General features: G+C 40.8%; 1 protein-coding gene across 7 annotated transcripts in view; it reads right to left on the reverse strand.

Annotated features, from left to right (window-relative positions):
- Positions 1–5,743: 5,743 nt before the first annotated feature.
- The window catches only part of ophn1 (oligophrenin 1), a 58,561-nt gene continuing 42,488 nt past the window's right edge, over positions 5,744–21,816 (reverse strand). For 2 of the 7 annotated variants that reach the window (XR_011481775.1, XR_011481773.1), the window contains 9 exons: positions 20,361–20,445; positions 19,368–19,426; positions 16,643–16,748; positions 16,067–16,226; positions 15,718–15,868; positions 14,020–14,343; positions 13,660–13,810; positions 8,698–9,474; positions 7,742–7,790 (listed from right to left, as the gene is read on the reverse strand). Coding sequence is in view for 4 of the 7 variants with exons in the window: in XM_024012021.2 (XP_023867789.1) it covers positions 7,437–7,448; positions 7,742–7,790; positions 8,698–8,748; positions 13,660–13,810; positions 14,020–14,343; positions 15,718–15,868; positions 16,067–16,226; positions 16,643–16,748; positions 19,368–19,426; positions 20,361–20,445 (1,148 nt within the window). In the remaining 3 variants the exon portion in view is untranslated. Of the gene's footprint in view, positions 7,449–7,735; positions 7,791–8,697; positions 9,475–10,313; positions 10,448–13,659; positions 13,811–14,019; positions 14,344–15,717; positions 15,869–16,066; positions 16,227–16,642; positions 16,749–19,367; positions 19,427–20,360; positions 20,446–21,816 lie in introns of those variants that run through there. The other 5 variants (XM_024012021.2, XM_070449466.1, XM_024012022.2 and 2 more) reach the window with 5 other exon arrangements.

The raw sequence follows: 21,816 nt of genomic DNA on the forward strand, positions 1-21,816 counted from the left end.
TGTGTGTTTCACTTACTTTAAAATGTACATACTGTAGTTGTTTCATGTTAACCTTCCTTATATTTTTCATAAATCTCTGAACCCAGAACCAAATCTTGTGTGCACTATCTAGCTAGCTACTTGGTTTATGTTTGGGGGTTAAAATCTGAGCGCAAAAGGGAGATTCAGCCCCTACCCACTATGTAAATTCTGGCAAAAATCTGGCCTCCACTTCGATCTCTACCTTGATTCGTCAAGAGAATCAGTGATGCTGTGCTCTTACCCGGAAAATGTTTGTTCCCCCATCTCAGATGAAGCAAGTATCGGCAACAGATGTCTACATTTGTGTTTATATTCTGTCACAAGAGCTTAGCTATATACCATGAAATGACGTGGCATTTTTACTTCCGGGTTCTTGTTTTGTAGGCTAAGAATGAGTCTCAAATTTGCATCGTCAAAGTCATGAAAATGCAGTCATTTAAGATACATTTTAAAATGTGTGTTTCTCCATAAAATGTACTTACAATATGACAGTTTAACTTATTTGACGGCCAAGAAGAAGCACGAGGCCTTAAAGTTGGAACAGTTTCATTTGAAAGACACACATGCCAACTCTCACCAGGGCTATACTGTACAGTATGTCTATCTTTCAAAAAAGTATAATCAGGAAGTCAGGGGTCTCAACTTACTGTTGAGAGATAGCATTGCAGAATACACAACATGCAAATCGAAATTTGGTAGTGCATCAGCAGTTTTCCTCTTATGTCAGTCACTCAATTAGCCCATGTCAGCTAACATGTTATAGATTGCTAGGTAAGTTGGTCCAGCCAGCTAATTAAACCTTGTAGTAATCATAGCCAAATTACTGACGGGGAAACCAAAGGCACGTGCCCAGGGGCCCCCCATTGATTTTGTTAGTTTCTCACTCAGATGACTTATGCCATGTTCATAAGCTATGGCAAAATGTGTAGAACTGCAAGGAAGTAGAATTAAAACTGCAACATTTTCTCTCTATTCCATGACACAATAAGTAGAATCACATGAAATTTGATTTAAACTGCCCTTACTCAAGTGATTAGTCTTATGAACATAGAAACTTGGTTGCAATGGTAAAAATGTAATACATCTTTAATACTGGTAATCAGAATGTGTTAGGTATCAAATTATATTGCTATGATTTGATTAATGTTTGAATTGTAATTTTATTTTAAAAAAGCAGTTGTTTTAAGACCTAAAATGCAATGTTTTACATTTTATATTTAAGCAATAAGGCACGAGACGGTGTGGTATATGGCCAATATACCAAGGCATTAGGGCTGTTCCTTAGTACGACGCAACGCGGAGTGCCGGGATATAGCCCTTAGCCGTGGTATATTGGCCATATACCACAAACCCCAGAGGTGCCTTATTGATATTACAAACCGGTTACCAACATTACTAGAGCAGTTAAAATGCAGGTTGTCATACCCGTGGTATACGGTCTGATATACCACGGCTGTCAGCCAATCAGCATCCAGGGCTCGAATGACCCAGTTTATAATTCTAAATAAAACATGTCTATTTGTTCAGCCCAGGGCCCACCAGGCCAAAAGTTTGAGCACCCCTGCCCTAAGTACTTTATACAATGCAAAAAAAGTTTTGCAGTATAAAACACTTGCATTATGTTTTATCATTGATACACAGTTACACATCAAATGTTTTGGTTGATATTGAACTGTCATTTTAAGTATTTTTCACAGTTGCAAATCCAGTGGACACAAATGCCACCACAGTTCAATAATTACATATAAATTTCAAATAAATTAAATATAACTGGTCCCCTTAGGGCAATTAATAATTGCGTCTGCTTATTGACAAAAATATAATAGAATCCAATCTATCTTGTAAATTCCTTCTTGATAAGACCATAGAGCATTTTGAACAGGTTATTAGTATGCATTAAAACTAGAAGCTGGCTCCCCTGGATTCTTAAGGAAACGCAGCTGTTTTTATATCAATATCAAATCATTTCTGGATAACAATTAAAAACCTCACTGTAATAGATTTCCATGGAAACTGACAAAAATATGTTTTTAGCAAAACAATATTTCTTAAGCAAGCAAGAATTTAGCTGGGACTGCCTGGCAGTCTGAGTGGGGAGGGGAAAATTAGCTGTAATACAATTTTTCCCCTCAGTAATCTACGCACAATACAGCATAATGACAAAGCAAAAACTATTCAGACATTTTGTAAAAAATAAATAAATAAAATCACACACACACCACAGGAACCATCACATTTACATACAGTACCAGTCAAAAGTTTGGACACCTACTCAATCCAGGGTTTCCTTTATTTGTACTATTTTCTACATTGTAGAATAAGTGTGAAGACTATAACATGTATGGAATCATCAGGTAACCAAAAAAGTGTTAAAACAAATCAAATATATTTTATTGTGTTGGAGGTAAGCAGCCACCCTTTGCCTTGATGACAGCTTTGCACACTCTTGGTATTCTCTCAACTAGCTTCATGAGGTAGTCACCTGGAATGCATGCCAATTAACAGGTGTGCCTTGTTAAAAGTTAATTTGTGGAATTTCTTTGTTTCCTTAATGCGTTTGAGTCAATTGTGTTGTGACAAGGCAGGGGTGGTATACAGAAGCTAGCCCTATTTGGTAAAAGATAGTCCATATTATGGCAAGAACATCTCAAATAAGCAAAGAGAAATGACAGTCCACCATTACTTTAAGACATGAAGGCCAGTCACTCCGGAAAATTTCAAAAACTTAAACAGTTTCTTCAAGTGCAGTCGCAAAAACCATCAAGCGTTATGATGAAACTGGCTCTCATGAGGACCGCCACAGGAAAGGAAGACCCAGAGTTACCTCTGCTGCAGAGGATAAGTTCATTAGAGTTACCAACCTCAGAAATTGAAGCCCGGATAAATGCTTCACAGAGTTCAAGTAACAGACACCTGTTCTGAGTAGACTGCGTGAATCAGGCCTTCATGGTCGAATTGCTGCAAAGAAACCACTACTAAAGGACACCAAGAAGAAGATACTTGCTTGGGCCAAGAAACATGAGCAATTGATATTAGACCTGTGGAAATCTGTCCTTTGGTCTGATGAGTCCAAATTGGAGATTTTGGTTCCAAACGCCATGTCTTTGTGAGATGCAGAGTAGGTGCATGGATGATCTCTGCATGTGTGGTTCCCACCGTGAAGCATGGAGGTGGTGTGATGGTGTGGGGGGTACTTTGCTGGTGACACCGTCAGTGATTTATTTAGAATTCAAGGCACACTTAACCAGCATGGCTCCCACAACATTCTGCAGCGATACGCAATCCCATCTGGTTTGTCAGCAGGACAATGACCCAAAACACACCTCCAGTCTGTGTAAGGGCTATTTGACCAAGAAGGAGAGTGATGGAGTGCTGCATCAGATGACCTGGCATCCACAATCACATGGCCTCAACCCAATTGAGATGGTTTGGGATGAGTTGGACCGCAGAGTGAAGGAAAAGCAGCCAACAAGTGCTCAGCATATATGGGAACTCCTTCAGGACTGTTGGAAAGCTGGTTGAGAGAATGCCAAGTGTGCAAAGCTATCAAGGCAAAGGGTGGCTACTTTGAAGAATCTAAAATATATTTTGATTTGTTTAACACTTTTTTGGTTACTACATGATTCCATGTGTTGTTTCATGGTTTTGATGTCTTCACTATTATTCTACAATGTAGAAAATAGTAAAAATAAAGAAAAAGCCTGGAATGAGTAGGTGTCCAAACTTTTGACTGATACTGTAAGTATTCAGACCCTTTACTCAGTACTTTGCTGAAGCACCATTGGCAGCGATTACAGCTTCGAGTCTTCTTGTGTACGACGCTACAAGCTTGGCACAGCTGTATTTGGGGAGTTTCTCCCATTCTTCTCTGCAAATCCTCTCAAGCGCTGTCAGGTTGGATGGTGAGCGTCGCTGCACAACTATTATCAAGTCTCTCCAAAGATGTTCGATTAGGTTCAAGGGTCTGAATACTTATGTAAATAAGGTATTTGTTTATTTTTTTTAAATAAAAACATGTTTTTGCTTTGTCATTATGGGGTATGGGTGTAGATTGATGAGGAATTTAAAAAAATATATTTTAGAGGAAGGCTGTAATATAACAAAATGTGGAAAATGTCAAGGGTCTGAATACTTTCCAAATGCACTGTATATGTTTTGTTTGTTTGTTTTTTTGTCCTCATTTGGACTAATCTTCCAAGATATTGCACATGAACATATCTTCCAATATGTTCATGTGCAATATCTAAGACATTGGTTTTATGCAGGCTACAGTACCAAACTGTTTACTTTATTTTCCCATGACTGCAAGGCCAAGCATGACTCCAACACCATCATTACGTTTGCTGACGACAACAGTGGAAGGCCTGATCACAGACAACGATGATACAGCCTATAGGGGGGAGGTCAGAGACCTGGCAGTGTGGTACCAGGACAACAACCTCTCCCTCAATGTGAGCAAGACAAAGGAGATGATCGTGGACTACAGGAAAAGGAGGGGCGAACAGACCCCCATTAACATCGACGGGGCTGTAGTGGAGCGGGTCGAGAGTTTCAAGTTCCTTGGTGTCCACATCACCAACAAACTATCATGGTCCAAACACACCACGACAGTCATGAAGAGGGCACGACAACAACTTTTCCCCCTCAGGAGACTGAAAAGATTTGGCATGGGTCCCCAGATCCTCAAAATGTTCTACAGCTGCACCATCGAGAGCATCCTGACCGGGTGCATCACCGCCTGGTATGGCAACTGCTCGGCATCTGACCATAAGGCGCTACAGAGGGTAGTGCATACGGCCCAATACATCACTGTGGCTAAGCTTCCTGCAATAGAGGACCTATATACTAGGTTGTGTCAGAGGAAGGCCAAAAAAATTGTCCAAGACTCAAGTCAGCCAAGTCATAGACTGTTCTCTCTGCTACTGCACGGCAAGCGGTACTGGATCGTCAAGTCTAGGCCCAAAATGCTCCTTAACAGCTTCTGCCCCCAAGCCATAAGTCTGCTGAACAATTAATGAAATGGCCACCGGAGTATTTACATTGACATCCCCCCTTTGTTTTTACACTGCTGCTACTCACTGTTTACTATCCATCTATCTATGCATAGTCACTTTACCCCCACCTACATGTACAAATTACCTCAACTAACCTGTATCCCCGCACACTGACTCGGTACTGGAACCCCCTGTATATAGCCTTGTTATTATTATGTAATCTTGTTGTGTTACTTTTTACTTTAGTTTATTTAGCAATGAACTGCATTGTTGGTTAAAGGCTTGTAAGTAAGCATTTATTGGATAAGGTCTACCTACAGCTGTTGGATTTGGCACATGTGACAAATAACATTTGATTTGACTGCTGCATGTATCATTGCCACTGTTCATCGAAGTCTCCTTTTTCTCAAATTCTGACAATGAAAATCCCTCTTAGAAAATTACACTAAAAGGACATTTTGGAGTAACTTTATACAGTATTCTCTTGCCCTGCATTTGAGTTATAGTTGTTTTTTTGTGATGTGGATATGACCACGCTAGTCCCCTTATGCTCAACTTATTAACCATTCTGATCACGCTTGTCAATGTTTTTGAGAAAGAGTGGAAAGTTGATTTATTTTACTTTTCATGCTGATACATGGGGCACGTTTCTTGATAAAGCTGTACAACACTTACAGAATGCATACAAGGGGGGGGGAAAAAGCTGACAATTAGTTTAAGACAGGACATTGAAGAGCATATTTGTTTTATACAATCATACAATTAACATAAAAAACATCAATACAGCTGTTGCTGTTAAATATTTTGTTGACAGACAGGATCAAGCAGGTAAGAGACACATAAGACAAGGAATGTTTCTTTGTACAAATGTTCACAGAAATCAATTGGGAGTGAAGACAATTTTAAGATGAGCCAAAAACCTCTGGGAATTCTAATGACGAGCTCTTACCTGCGTTGCCAATCATTCACAAAATATTCTGAGACAGAAATCATTGAAGACATTTTTTTTTAATGCTATACATATTAGCTTTGCATAAACCTCCCTTCAAAATATAATGCTTTCTTAAAATTACACAGTATTCTCCATTGTGAGGTTATCTGCAATGGTGCAAGCCACAAACAGGTATAACAGTTGCTAGTACTATGTAGCAATGTGTACCCACACTAGGTACAATGTACAGTAGCTGCCAATGTAATTACCATGTAAATGATGGACTTAGTGACACTACCTACGAAGTAGGACCAAAAGAAACATTCATGTTGGAGTGTTGTATGAATGACAGTACCCACATGGAAATAGAGAGATGCCAACAAACGGTTTCAAAAAAACAACAAAAAAACAATTGCAAACATTTGAACTGCTGATCATTTAAATAAACCAGTGGTTATTTGGATTCCACAATCTAAAATAATTTAGTTAAGAGTTCTTAAAGCTGAGCTCCGTATTAGGTGAAACAGCGCCACTGGTCGCCCCAGGCGCATGTTACATGTTTTGTTTCTGCTGTTCTATCGCATGTGCAATGATGTCCTAGAAAATAAATAAAACATGTTTGAAGTGACATCTTCGTTGGACGTGGCAGTTTCACCGCTACGTATTCCAGCTTTAAGGGTTCTTAAGAACATGGGAATGGTGAAATACATCTAACTAGATCTAACAAAGACACAGCATTCTGTAGTGTGACAGTGTGGATAATAATTTTTTACTTATCATTGTTATCATGGTTGGTATAGTAGGACTAACCTCAAGCTTAACCAAATGTATTATGGTATTCAGCACATCAGAATGTCCGTGGTCTGTTTTCATTCATCAAAGTGCATCATGAACAGAAGGAGTAGATAGTAATGCATATAACTCAACTCAGACTTTCTTAGAACCTGCACCTTTTGTTATCAGTTTTGATTTAAGATGCTAGTTAACAATATTGTGCTACAGCTGAGCCACTTGGGGTGCTTTAATTTCAACCTGGTACAATAGGGTACTACATTATAGAATATGTCAATTCCAAATGGTATCAGGTAGCTACAGTAGCTTTTTTTTGAGCAGTTTGAAATTTAATGTGAAACGTGTCATAATATTGTGTGTCAAATACCTGGATACTGGAACTTGCCACTTGGACCAGGATTAATTTAGTTAACACATTATATAGAGTTGATCCCATATAATATCGATCCAGATGCCAAAAGCTAAAAGATACGGATCAGACAGAGACATATAAAGGCATCCTATCTAGACCGGAGCTCCTTTATCACAAGTTAAACAACATGTTAATTGGGTCCCTTATAACAACAAGCAGGAGGATATCCACTGACAGGACAAAAGTGCTGTCATTCTGAGAGCACGCCTCCATTCCACAACAGGACAGTGTGTGTCCAGATACGCACTGCAGTTCCACAGGAGTAGAGGCCATGGTAACAGACTAATCAACTTAAATTCTAAGGGAAAATAAAGATTGGTTTTGATTACAAAGTGCAAAGTAAATAGTTTTTGTAAAATCTATTTAAAGATTTATGGGCCAAATAAGTTCATAAAAGCTGAGCAAGGCCTATTTCAAACCATAACATGCATCTGAAATACAGTTTCAGGTACACGTATGAAGCTGAGCTATTATCTCAACTACCTCTAAATCACCTCTGCAGCATCTCACTCAAACCATTACCCTCCCTCTGTCTGCCTGTTCCCAAAATGGAGGGGGTGGGGGAGAGAAAGAAATTATAGGACATCATACCTCTTCTTTCACATTGAGCAAAGTAGATGCTGGAGGTGAGACCGATGAGCTACATGAGGGAAGCAGAACAACACATTACACATGAAATATGCAACAATTTCAGATGCAAATACCATTTTAAAAATACATTTGAATTTCTCCAACAGTTACAGTTTGCAATCACAACTATTGTCTACATTAACCTGTTAGCTTGAAAGCTTCTACTTCATTATTCTGAATGTGCTTTACCTGTCTGGCTTGTGTATACACAATTATTTTATTATGAAATGCTCTTATAATTGACTGAAGTTTATCATTACAGTACATAACAGCATACAATAATTCACTGGATTTGAACCAAACAGTCAATGAGGCTACAAATAATTTGACATTTGATGTTGGCCTCTATGCTTAATTTGGGACAAAACAACAGCTGTGCAGTCTGTGCCCCTCTTCTTCATTTAGTTACCAGGTTACACCTGACACCAGGAAGCCACAACATCCCTGAATGTAACATCAGCTCAATCCCTTGTTTAAAGCATTTTAGTGGGAAGAAATGTATGTCTGTGACAGTTATCACAAGCTTATCACGTCAGTCATACAAGCATGGACATAGTCTGATGATCAAGATTGGTTTCAATATTCACTTGAGCTACTTCAAAACAACATCTCAGCTCCTCTTCAATTATAAATCGTCAAAACAACCTGAGATCAGTGACAGGGACTACTTACATTTTTAAGAGCAGGATACTTTCAATAGTTCATCATTAAAGTGAACTGATCAATTCATTTCTCAGCCATCACAGGGAAGCATTATGTTTAAACAACTTGGCTTTGCAGCATGTTGAGGCCTTGCCTACCCTGACTGTATCCACTGCCATCTCGTCTTCTAACATGCATATCTCGCTGATTTCTTCTATATAAGCATTTCCTGCGGCAAAAGGGCGTGTGGATATAGAGTTTCGTTTTGAACCTACCTTCCAAATTGCCTTGAAGCATTCTCAAAAAACTTGGCTTTGGAAGCAACGCTGGAGAAAGAGAAAGACAGATTCATACCAGATGATCCCTGAGACATGTTGGGCTTTACAGCACACCAAACACTCTTTTGTGTTTTCTGCCCACTAAATAGCCCTGGCAATGTGAAAATGGCATGTTACTTAGGATGTTACAAAACAGTTGTATTTAAAATAGACAGGAGGCCATGTAAGACAAAAGGAGTTTGGAACAGTGCAGCTTGTGATCTCATCTGTTGTGCACACTGTTTACTTGAGATGCACATACATTATTTCCATTATCTCATTATAATTAGCTATATTTAGCTAATTAGCTATCCTTCTCCTTCCTTTGTATTTTTATTTTATTATGTTATGATGTGAAGCACTTTGTTACTCATATTGAAAAGCGTTTTTTTTTTTTTTTATTAAGTGCTTATTATTGTAAAAGAGAGCTTTTGAGACACCAGAGCACAAGTATTATGACTAACACTTTTTCATTTTATTGGTGTTTAGTGGGCAGAAAACAAATCACCCTAAATATACACTGAGTATACTAAACATTGGGAACACCGTACTAATATTGAGCACCCCCCATTTTGCCCTCAGAACAGCCTCAATTCGTTGGGGCATGGACTCTGCAAGGTGTCGAAAGCGTTCCACAGGGATGCTGGCCCATGTTGACTCCAATGCTTCCCACAGTTGTGCCAAGTTGGCTGGATGTCCTTTGGGTAGTGGACCATTCTTGATACACACGGGAAACTGTTGAGCGTTAAAAAAAACAGCAGCATTGCAGTTCTTGACACAAACCGGTGCACCTACTACCATACCCCGTTCACAGACGCTTATATATTTTGTCTTGCCCATTCACCCTCTGAATGGCACACATACACAATCCATGTCCCAATTGTCTCAAGGTTTAGCAATCCTTATTTAACCAGTCTCCTCCCCTTCATCTACACTGATTGAAGTAGATTTAACAAGTGACATCAATAAGGGATCATAGTTTTCACCTGGATTCACCCGGTTAGTCTATGTCGTGGAATAGCAGGTGTTCTTAATGTTTTGTATACTCAGTGTATTATGGCATCGCACTGCATACCCCTTGTAAAACAACAGGAGCAGGCATGTACAGAGTACAAGACTGGTCATTGGGAAGTAGCAAATTGTAGGTTATTTTGTTGCCCCAATGTGATAAATTACTTCCGGCGCCGACAGAGATGGCCGCCTCGCTTCGCGTTCCTAGGAAACTATGCAGTATTTTGTTTTTTTATGTGTTATTTCTTACGTTGGTACCCCAGGTAATCTTAGGTTTCATTACATAGTCGGGAGGAACTACTGAATATAAGAGCAACGTCAACTCACCATCATTACAACCAGGAATATGACTCTCCRGAAGCGGATCCTGTGTTTTGCCTTCCACCCAGTACAATGGATCTGATCCCAGCCGGCGACCCTAAACAACGACGCCGTAAAAYGGGCAAACGAAGCGGRCTTCTGGTCAGGCTTCGGAGACGGGCACATCGCGCTCCACTCCCTAGCATACTACTCGCCAATGTCCAGTCTCTTGACAARAAGGTTGATGAAATCCGAGCAAGGMRAACATTCCAGAGAGACATCAGAGACTGTAACGTTCTTTGCTTCACGGAAACATGGCTCACTCGAGAGACGCTAACGGAGTCGGTGCAGCCAGCTGGTTTCTTCACGCATCGCGCCGACAGAAACAAACATCTTTCTGGTAAGAAGAGGGGCGGGGGTGTATGCCTTATGATTAACGAGACGTGGTGTGATCATAACAACATACAGGAACTCAAGTCATTCTGTTCACCTGATTTAGAATTCCCCACAATCAAATGTCGACCGCATTATCTACCAAGGGAATTCTCTTTGATTATAAATCACAGCTGTATATATTCCCCCCCAAGCAGACACATCGATGGCCCTGAACGAACTTTATCTGACTCTTTGTAAACTGGAAACCATACACCCTGAGGCTGCATTCATCGTAGCTGGGGATTTTAACAAGGCTAATCTYAAAACAAAACTCCCTAAATTCTATCAGCATATCGATTGTGCTACCAGGGCTGGTAAAACCTTGGATCATTGTTATACTAACTTCCGCGACGCATATAAGGCCCTCCCCCTCCCTCCTTTCGGAAAAGCTGACCACGACTCCATTTTGTTGCTTCCAGCCTACAAACAGAAACTAAAACAGCAAGCTCCCGCGCTCAGGTCTGTTCAACGCTGGTCCGACCAATCTGTATCCACGCTTCAAGACTGCTTCGATCACGTGGATTGGGATATGTTCCGCATTGCGTCCAACAACAACATTGACGAATACGCTGATTCGGTGAGCGAGTTCATTAGAAAGTGCATCGGRGACGTAATAACCCACAGCAACGATTAAAACATTCCCAAACCAGAAACCGTGGATTGATGGCAGCATTCGCACGAAACTGAAAGCGCGAACCACTGCTTTTAACCAGGGCAAGGTGACTGGAAACATGACCGAATACAAACAGTGTAGCTATTCCCTCCGCAAGGCAATCAAACAAGCTAAGTGCCAGTATAGAGACAAAGTAGAGTCGCAATTCAACAGCTCAGACACAAGAGGTATGTGGCAGGGTCTACAGTCAATCACGGATTACAAAAAGAAAACCAGCCCCGTCGCGGACCAGGATGTCTTGCTCCCAGACAGACTAAATAACTTTTTTGCTCGCTTTGAGGACAATACAGTGCCACTGACACGGCCCGCTACCAAAACCTGCGGGCTCTCCTTCACTGCAGCCGATGTGAGTAAAACATTTAAACGTGTTAACCCTCGCAAAGGCTGCAGGCCCAGACGGCATTCCCAGCCGCGTCCTCAGAGCATGCGCAGACCAGCTGGCTGGTGTGTTTAAGGACATATTCAATCAATCCTTATCCCAGTCTGCTGTTCCCACATGCTTCAAGAGGGCCACCATTGTTCCTGTTCCCAAGAAAGCTAAGGTAACTGAGCTAAACGACTACCGCCCCGTAGCACTCACTTCCGTCATCATGAAGTGCTTTGAGAGACTAGTCAAGGACCATATCACCTCCACCCTACCTGACACCCTAGACCCACTCCAATTTGCTTACCGACCAATAGGTCCACAGACGACACAACGCAACCACACTGCACACTGCCCTAACCCATCTGGACAAGAGGAATACCTATGTGAGAATGTTGTTCATCGACTACAGCTCAGCATTTAACACCATAGGACCTCCAAACTCGTCATCAAGCTCGAGACCCTGGGTCCGACCCCGCCCTGTGCAACTGGGTCCTGGACTTCCTGACGGGCCTCCCCAGGTGGTGAGGGTAGGTAACAACATCTCCACTCCGCTGATCCTCAAAACTGGGGCCCCACAAGGGTGCGTTCTGAGCCCTCTCCTGTACTCCCTGTTCACCCACGACTACGTGGCCATGCACGCCTCCAACTCAATCATCAAGTTTGCGGATGACACTACAGTGGTAGGCTTGATTACCAACAACGACGAAACGGCCTACAGGAGGAGGTGAGGGCCATCGGAGTGTGGTGTCAGGAAAATAACCTCACACTCAATGTCAACAAAACAAAGGAGATGATTGTGGACTTCAGGAAACACGCAGAGGGAGCACCCCCCTATCCACATCGACGGGACAGTAGTGGAGAAGGTGGAAAGTTTTAAGTTCCTCGGTGTACACATCACGGACAAACTGAATTGGTCCACCCACACAGACAGCGTTGTGAAGAAGGCGCAGCAGCGCCTCTTCAACCTCAGGAGGCTGAAGAAATTCGGCTTGTCACCAAAAGCACTCACAAACTTCTACAGATGCACAATCGAGAGCATCCTGTCGGGCTGATCACCGCCTGGTACGGCAACTGCTCCGCCCACAACCGTAAGCCCTCTCCAGAGGGTAGTGAGGTCTGCACAACGCATCACCGGGGGCAAACTACCTGCCCTCCAGGATACCTACACCACCCGATGTCACAGGAAGGCCATAAAGATCATCAAGGACAACAACCACCCGAGCCACTGCCTGTTCACCCCGCTATCATCCAGAAGGCGAGGTCAGTACAGGTGCATCAAAGCAGGGACCGAGAGACTGAAAAACAGCTTCTATCTCAAGGCCACAGACTGTTAAACAGCCACCACTAACATTTAGTGGCCGCTGCAACATACTGACTCAACTCCAGCCACTTTAATAATGGGAATTGATGGAAATTATGTACAAATGTGTCACTAGCCACTTTAAACAATGCCACTTAAATATAATGTTTACATACCCTACATTACTCATCTCATATGATATACTGTTACTATATATCATCTACTGCATCTTGCCATCTTTATGTAATACATGTATCACTAGCCACTTTAAACTATGCCACTTTATGTTTATATACCCTACATTACTCATCTCATATGTATATACTGTACTCTATACCATCTACTGCATCTTGCCTATGCCGTTCTGTACCATCACTCATTCATATATCTTTATGTACATATTCTTTATCCCTTTACACTTGTGTGTATAAGGAAGTAGTTGTGGAATTGTTAGGTTAGATTACTTGTTGGTTATTACTGCATTGTCGGAACTAGAAGCACAAGCATTTCGCTACACTCGCATTAAACATCTGCTAACCATGTGTATGTGACAAATAAAATTTGATTTGATTTAAATTGACACTGAAATCACAGTGGGGAACATCTGAACACACTAGTGAAAGAGTAAAATCTTTGACCTAAATGCACCCAATGGAATTAGTATGTTGTGAAGGGTTCAAAACAGTACATTTAACAAGAGACTTACAAGGACTGGAGAAAGACCCAAAGGAAACTCAAGGCTAAACACATCATTTTGTGATTGTTCTCTTGATTAAGATTTTAATCAGTCTGGATGGAATGTCTGGGTCTGGCTGAGTTCTAAGGTCTACTCACTATGACGCCGGGGTGTCCTCGCTGGGGGTTGCAGTGGGGCTCTTGTGGGGTGCAGGGTATCGGCTAGGGGGGTCAGGGGGTCTGGTTGGAGGTCTGCAGATGGCAGGCTTCTCAGCCGGAGACCTCGTTTTGATCACACCGTCACTTTCTGCTGCAATGCAAGGAACGAAAACCTTAGCTCTTGGTTCTGTTATGGAAGCTAACACAATGAAATCCACTTTCAACCTTCTTTCTCATTGAACATGATATCAGTACCACAGAGCAGCTAGGTACTGTACTGCTGCACTGTTGTTAAGCGGAGTATAAAATGCAGTCTAGAATTCATAGCATGTTTGTATAGGCTACAGGTTGTTCCGCTACCTTCTCGAATGACCGCAACACTTCGAGGTGGTCTTCTGCCTTGGAAGGACTGCGCTCGGTTCACAGTGACTCCCGTCTCTCCATTGGCTGTTACATCTGGCCTCTGACCTCCATCCGGTAGCTTAGCAACCAGTTTGGCAACGTCAAAGTCTGAGTGTCTGTCCTGGCGGATGGATGGCCTCGGCAGGAGGGCCTGCCTCTGAGGAGGTTCCCGAGGGAGCCGTGGAGGGGCAGTTATGGGTTTGGTCCTCTGGAGAGGTGTGGGGCTCGTTGGGGTGTCCCCGCCAGCATCCACCCCCTCTGGTCTGCTACCATTTTGCTCATCTGTGAGACAAACACAGGAACATTTTCAAATCAACATATAAATAGAGTACACATTCAGCCCAGGCATATCCCTGGTTTACCTTCTTGTGGTTGGGTTTAGTGCAGAGGTTGTTGTTTTAACTGATTTTGAACTTGATATCATTACTTCTCCTGAGCTCCTACCTATCATGAGTAGTATACTTCTACTTACAGAATGTTATGTCTATACATGTAGTGTGAGTGATCATAGCATATTTTAATTGCATACCTATTAGAAAATGAATAATTAAAACCAATCAAAAATAAATGAACCATTATGAAAATAAATGAAACATTCTTTATATGATTTTATTTGTTTATTTGGATCCCATTAGCTTTTGCAGAAACATCTGCTACTTTTCCTGAGGTTCCTAGAGTATTATAAAAGCAAGTCTAATGTTGGCATTTGGGCGGATGCATTTAACAATGGCAGAAAGCACAAAACCTTTACAGTTAAATACATTTGTGGATTAATAGTCTGAGCTGGAGAAAAATATGGTTTTAAGGAAAGTGAATTGTGTATAACAATGATCTATTAATCTAGGAGATGAAATAGTAAACAGACGACTGGGTTGCACTCTCATCTGGAGTCATGATGTTGGCCAGGTTTCCAGTTGTACATACACTATTCAAATGCTGCGAGGGATTTAGACAGGTGGTAGTTTGATGTCAAGCAAATCGGAGCTGGTTATTTGGTAATTCCAAGCAGGAACTCAGAAGAGTGATAAATAAAATACCACACAATGAGGGGAGGACACGCTGCAAGTGTTCCACATCTTTCCATACCACAGTAAATGAAAGGCATGACTCACACAGACATTTAACCCAAAGTTACAAGAGATATAAATTACATGATTTAGGGTGCGTTAACTTCCATTCAGTGAGCACGGCCTAAGCAAGACCTCCAACTGCCTTTCTTTAAGCGCAGTTAACAAAAACAGTTAATGGTTCAACTTGGCTGAGGAGGAGGTCGTAGTAAGCCAACATCTGGATATGCTATTGGCCACTATGCAAAAAATGGAATGCTTATTGTTTCCAAATCAACAAAACAGCTTGATAAAATGTCCCATCAAAGAAGGGCATGCGATTAATGTAAAGATCAAACATTTAGAAAGAGAAGTAAAAGCACTATTCTATTTTAGCAATTCACAACGAGTACTTAAGATTCACACTTGTAGTAATACAGTGCACAGAATAAACATCAGCCACCTACTGTATAAATCACCTTACACATACCAAGTGTACACTGTAATAATCCTAATAGAATTATTTGCATTCACAGGACAAGGGATGGTAATGATAATAATGGTGATGGTGATAATGAGGATGATGATTAAACCAAAGGCTGATAATTACTCTCAGTGTTCTGGAGCTGGCCACAATTAACTGCTAGGCAGATGCGGAGCGGACGCTTGGCGATGGTGATTGGTTGCCGTTTCCTTGGGGTAATCCTTGGAGGCGGCATGGGTGGGGCTGTGGAACTCTCCTCTGGCGCAGTGCAGAAGATCTGTAATCACCCCAGCACGTCCAAAATGACTCACATTATATAGACATTCAACTTGAGAATATGCATTTAATAACATCTAGAATGTAGTGTACCATGGAATACTTGAATGTTTATGATGCCACAGTGCATTAAATAACAATCACACGACTCTTGAACTCTTTGCAAAGGAGGAAAGGTAATGAAATTTTTCAAATTCACCTTGGTGTAGTCCTCGATTAGAATCTCAACAACAATGTTCTGGAACTTTATATCCAACATGGCTGCCACAGTCTCTTCCTCTGCCCTCATCAGGGTGGGGCCAAAGATCACGCCCATGTTGGAGGGAGTCATCAGGTTGTCTCCACTGTTGCTGCAGACACTGCCAACAGGAATCCAGACGGGTTCGTAAACATGATTCTCTAAAGACATGTCCAACAGGAACAAACACCTCTCAAATAGGGAAGAGGGAAGTTAATGCCAGGTAATGTCAATTTACAATTGCACAGCTACTATTAATGCATTAAACAAAATTATTTTTGGAAGATTGGACAGGTATTTTCCTGTTTAAATTTACATTGACACTATGCATAGATGCATGAGTCTCAGTCAGATACTTTACCCATCTGAACAGATGCCACTTAATCCCTTCACTGACGCACATGCAACACAACACCACAAATGCAATTACAAAACAAGAAAAGGCCTACATAAGCATAACTTGTATAACTTCATCAGTTAGGAGGCACACAGAGACTGAAGCACAACAGTAACGTGTCATATCAGGTTAGCTCTTACTTCACCAGGTGTTCGATCAGTAGGCTTAGCATTTCTCGATTCTTCTCTGGGAGTTTGTATGTCAGGGAGTGGATTGCACCCAGTCGATCATCTAGACTATCTGATTCTAAGAAACAAGATTTTAAAAAATTTAGTTAGATTGAGACCTATTATGTTATGAGCAATGTGAATGTATTCATTCGTAATTAACACAATCCATTACACACACACACACACACACACACACACAGTACCAATCAAAAGTTAGGACACACCTACTCATTCAAGGGTTTTTCTTTATTTTTACTATTTTCTACATTGTAGAATAATAGCGAAGACAGGAAAACTATGAAATAACACCTATGGAATCATGTAGTAACCAAAAAGTGTTAAACAAATCAAAATCTATTTTATATTTGAGATTCTTCAAATAGCCACCCTTTGCCTTGATGACAGCTTTGCACACACTTGGCATTCTATCAACCAGCTTCATGAAGTAGTCACCTGGAATGCATTTCAATTAAAAGGTGTGCCTGGTTAACAGTTAATTTGTGGAATTTCTTTCCTTCTCAATGCGTTTGAGCCAATCAGTTGTATTATGACAAGGAAGTCAGGGTAGTATACAGAAGATACCCCTATTTTGTAAAAGACCAAGTCCATATTATGGCAATAACAGCTCAAATAGGCAAAGTAAAATGACAGTCCATCATTCATTTAAGACAGGTCAGTCAATACGGAAAATGTCAAGAACTTTGAAAGTTTCTTCAAGAGCAGTCGCAAAAACCATCAAGCGCTATGATGAAACTAGCTCTCACGAGGACCGCCACAGGAAAGGAAGACCCAGAGTTCCTGCTGCAGAGGATGCTGCAGAGGATAAGTTCATTGGAGTTACCAGCCTCAGAAATTGCAACCCAAATAAATGCTTCAGAGTTCAAGTAACAGACATCTCAACATCAACTGTTCAGAGGAGGCTGTGTGAATTAGGTATTCATGGTCAAATTGTTGCAAAGAATCCACTACTAAAAGGACACCAATAAGAAGAAGAGACTAGCCTGGGCCAAGAAACACGAGCAATGTTCTTGGTCTGGAGTCCAAATGGGAGATTTTTGTTTCAACCGCCGTGTCTTTTTTAGACGCGGTGTGGGTGAACCGATGATCTCTGCATGTGTGGTTCCCACCGTGAAGCATGGAGGAGGTGGTGTTATGGTGTGGGGGTGCTTTGCTGGTGACACTGTCTGTGATTTATTTAGAATTCAAGGCACACTTAACCAGCATGGCTACCACAGCATTCTACAGCGATACACCATCCCATCTAGTTTGGGCTTAGTGGGACTATCATTTGTTTTTCAACAGGACAATGACCCAACACACCTTCAGGCTGTGTACAGTATGGGCTATTTTACCAAGATGGAGAGTGATGGAGTGCTGCATCAGATGACCTGGCATCCACAATCACCCGACCTAAACCAAATTGAGATGGTTTGGAATGAGTCGGACCACAGAGTGAAGGAAAAGCAGCCAACAAGTGCTTTGCATATGTGGGAAGTCCTTCAAGACTGTTGGAAAAGCATTCCAGGTGAAGCTGGTTGAGAGAATGCCAAGTGTGTACAAAGCTTCCATCAATATAAAATATATTTTGATTTGGTTAACACTTTTTTGGTTTATATGCATAGACATTGTACATGAGAAAGTTCATCAGCAAAGCCTAATCCTCATCCCAGTCAAAACATTTCAGGTATCCAATTGCACACCTGCTGCTACATTGCGGTGTAATGTGAACCTCAAAAAGTTAAAAGATAATCTCCCATACCCCAGGAGCCCTATCTCAGTTAAGAGGTTTAGAGCTGGTGTATAACATGCTTTTACAATGGTTTTACCATTTAATTATGGCATGTTCAAACAAAATATGGAGTTTCTCACACACTTTGATACTGTGGATCCAGTCTGGAGAAACGGACCAAAACAAAATTACGTTAGGAGGCAAGGGACGAGGATCCCCCGCAGGAGAACTGAATAAGATATCCAGAGGTAGGAACTTTAATTGACTGGATCTAATAAAATAAAATGCCTGATGCTATTATACCCTTTTTCTTTGTTATTGCTTTTTTCACAGGGAACACACAGATGGTGTATTTTTATTTAAAAAATAAAATAAAATAAAAAAATAGGGATTTGACTTTAAATTTACAGTACTGAACAGAGAAAATGTTTTTTCCCCCTTCCCTTTTATAGCTGTAACCCAGCCTGTTGAACTTGAGTGAACTCACTCTGATGGAGAACAAATGCACAATTAACTGTAGAAAGAGCACTTGGAAGACATAAAACAAGATGTGGAAGTAAACCACCTGTTGCTCAGCTCCAGCTACATTTTAGTCATATCTAGAGTGACAGTAGTGAGCGCATACATTTTTATATTTTATTCGTACTGGTCCCCCGTGGTAATCGAACCCACAACCCTGGTGTTGTAAGAGCACTGGTCTACTAACTGAGCTACACGTTACTTCTAATGACTTGTACGATACCCAAAAAGTGTTCGACAAAAACATGCCCTCGCATGAGAAGGAAATGTAAATGTGCCATGAGACTATCCTAAAGATCTATAAATCTGACCTACATGTTCTGATAATATAAATCCATCAGTTTAGTGGACTGGTGCAGCTTTTCTTTTTAAAGTGTGTAAGCCATGTGAAAATAAAATGTTGATCTTGAAGTGGGTCTGAGTAATTGTTTCTCCAAGCCATCTTACTTGCTGCTAAGATGAGGTCCCTGTTGAGACCGTAGGTCATCAGAGGCTCTGTTAAACTCCTGTGGATGAACACGCGAGATCAGGTAAACAAGTAGAGTACAAATACTCCAACACTCACATCATACCCTAAAACAGTCTTTCTAATAACTGCTACTGAATTGTTGTTCATGCACTTTCAGCATCAACAAGTGCTACAGTACTCATTCTGAATTAATTTAAGAGTCCACTGGCAAAGGTCTCCTTCTCAAAATGTTCCTTCCTAGTCTGAAATTAGACTTAACAATGCAGTGTTAAGGCATGAGTGACCAAAGGCCTAATGTAAGCCTTCAAGCAGCTGCCTGGCCTCCTCAAAGTGTGGAGAGACAACCTGTGAGTAAATCATTATGAGGGGTATTGGGGGAGGATAAAAACCTGGCCTTGAAGACAAGAGGCCTTGTCACTGAGCACTTTAAGCAGCAAACAATTATACTAGGCTCATGGAGCAGAGAGAAACCTCTCATCCTTTGCCAGCATAGATGATTACAACTTTAATATGTAGTATATCTAATCACAGCACATAACTTATTTCAAAACATGGCATTATATTTTCTCATAAAACAAAGAATATACAGTCTGGAAATGGCAGAGCGCTGTTTCGCCCTCTTTAAATGTCTGTAATTTAGAAGCTGAGTGCTAATGGGCATCAAACAAAGCTTGGTCTAACATCATTCTATAGAACATGTTGTTCCAGAGCAACTGGCTCAGGTGACAGAGCAACTGGCTCTGTCACCTGCTAGATGATTTAAGAGAGGGGTGTCAAACTCATTCCACGGAGGGCCTAGTGTCTGCGGGTTTTTGTTTTTTTCCTTTCAATTAAGACCTAGACAACCAGCTGAGGGGAGTTTTCCACTAATTAGTGACCTTAATTCATCAATCAAGAATAAAGGAAGAGCCCACAGACACTCAGGCCTCCGTGAAATGAGTTTGACAAGATTTAATAGGACGGTAACACACCGGAGATAAAACTTCATGGCACTTGTGATGGTTTTAATGTCCCAGTCGCTGCTGTGGAAATCCACATCCCCTGGGCATTTCTGATCTACAGGAAGAGGAGAAAGCCGATTAAAAACAAAACAAGAAAACACAATTCTGAAGATTGACAACAAATACAGGTTAAACTCAAATAAAGCATACTATTTAATAGCAAATAAACCTGATAAAACCCCTCGCAGCCCCCCCAAAACGAATAAACAGCAAACCAGTTATAATTTGAAAAAAATAAGGATAAACGCTTTAATTAGAAACACTATTCATATCAATTTTAAACACTTCTACAAAAATCTGAATTAAACAGTTGGACTGATCCTACAGCCTTCTTAGACTCAATAACTTTGAAACAACCATCAGCAGCTAGAAAAAGATAAAAAATGTTAATCATTCAAGAAGAAATATTAGACACTTAAAACATTCGCGTGGAGAAAAGCACAATGGGCATCTTTCCCATATAATTTTATTTGATATTCTGGGACAAAGTAGTGCCCCTATTTACTCAAATGACAACACACGTCACTCAATTCAGTGCTTCTCAGTTTCATGTATCAAACCGTTATTTCAGTTATATTAAAACAAGGAAAATATGGAGTCCCGTCAGATTACAGACCCATAAATGTAATAAAATGTGACAATAAAATAATAACAATACTCATAAGCAACAGAATGGCAGAAGTATTACCAGACTTGATACATATTAAGCCAACATTGTTTATTAGAAATATACACTTACAAATAAAAACATGTTTCAGTATAATACAGTACTCTAAAAAACAAGATGTATCAATAATGGCTGTTGATACCGAAAAGGCTTTTCACCGTCGAGTGGCCTTTTCTATTCAAAACTTTGGAAGCTTTCAACTTTACACCTGAAATAATAAATGTAATAAAAATATCCTGTATTGTTTAGTGTTGTGGCTTTGCTGGCATGCATCCCACATTTCTTCTCTCTGCTCCAAGAGCCCCCCTCACCCACCAAGAATTACATGTTAAAAATCGCCCCCGGGTACGAGGTTGGGATGTCCTCTCTCCCCCCTCATGTTTACACTGACAATACGTGAAAATAGTCTGGGGATTAGCGTGCGCATCTTCCATATGTAACCATTGTTCCTCTTTAGTGCATTTAACAATATGTCGCAAGTAAAAACCTTTGGTGACGAGTTGATTCAATCTCAGCATATAAAATTAACGTGAAAAAAAATGAAATTATGGCAATAGGAAAAATACAATTTAACTTGTGATCTACAGCAATCCTTTAAGTGAACCACAAAAAATGTAAATATTTAGGATATTTAAGTGACAATAAAACAAATATATTAAGATAAAGTTATCCCAGATCTAATTCAATTGAATAATCTCCCTATAAATTTAACAAGTAGAATAAACCTCTTTAGAATGGCATGGCTCCCAAAGTTTGTAT

This window comes from Salvelinus sp. IW2-2015, linkage group LG20, assembly GCF_002910315.2.
Source record: "Salvelinus sp. IW2-2015 linkage group LG20, ASM291031v2, whole genome shotgun sequence".
NCBI lineage: Eukaryota > Metazoa > Chordata > Actinopteri > Salmoniformes > Salmonidae > Salvelinus > Salvelinus sp. IW2-2015.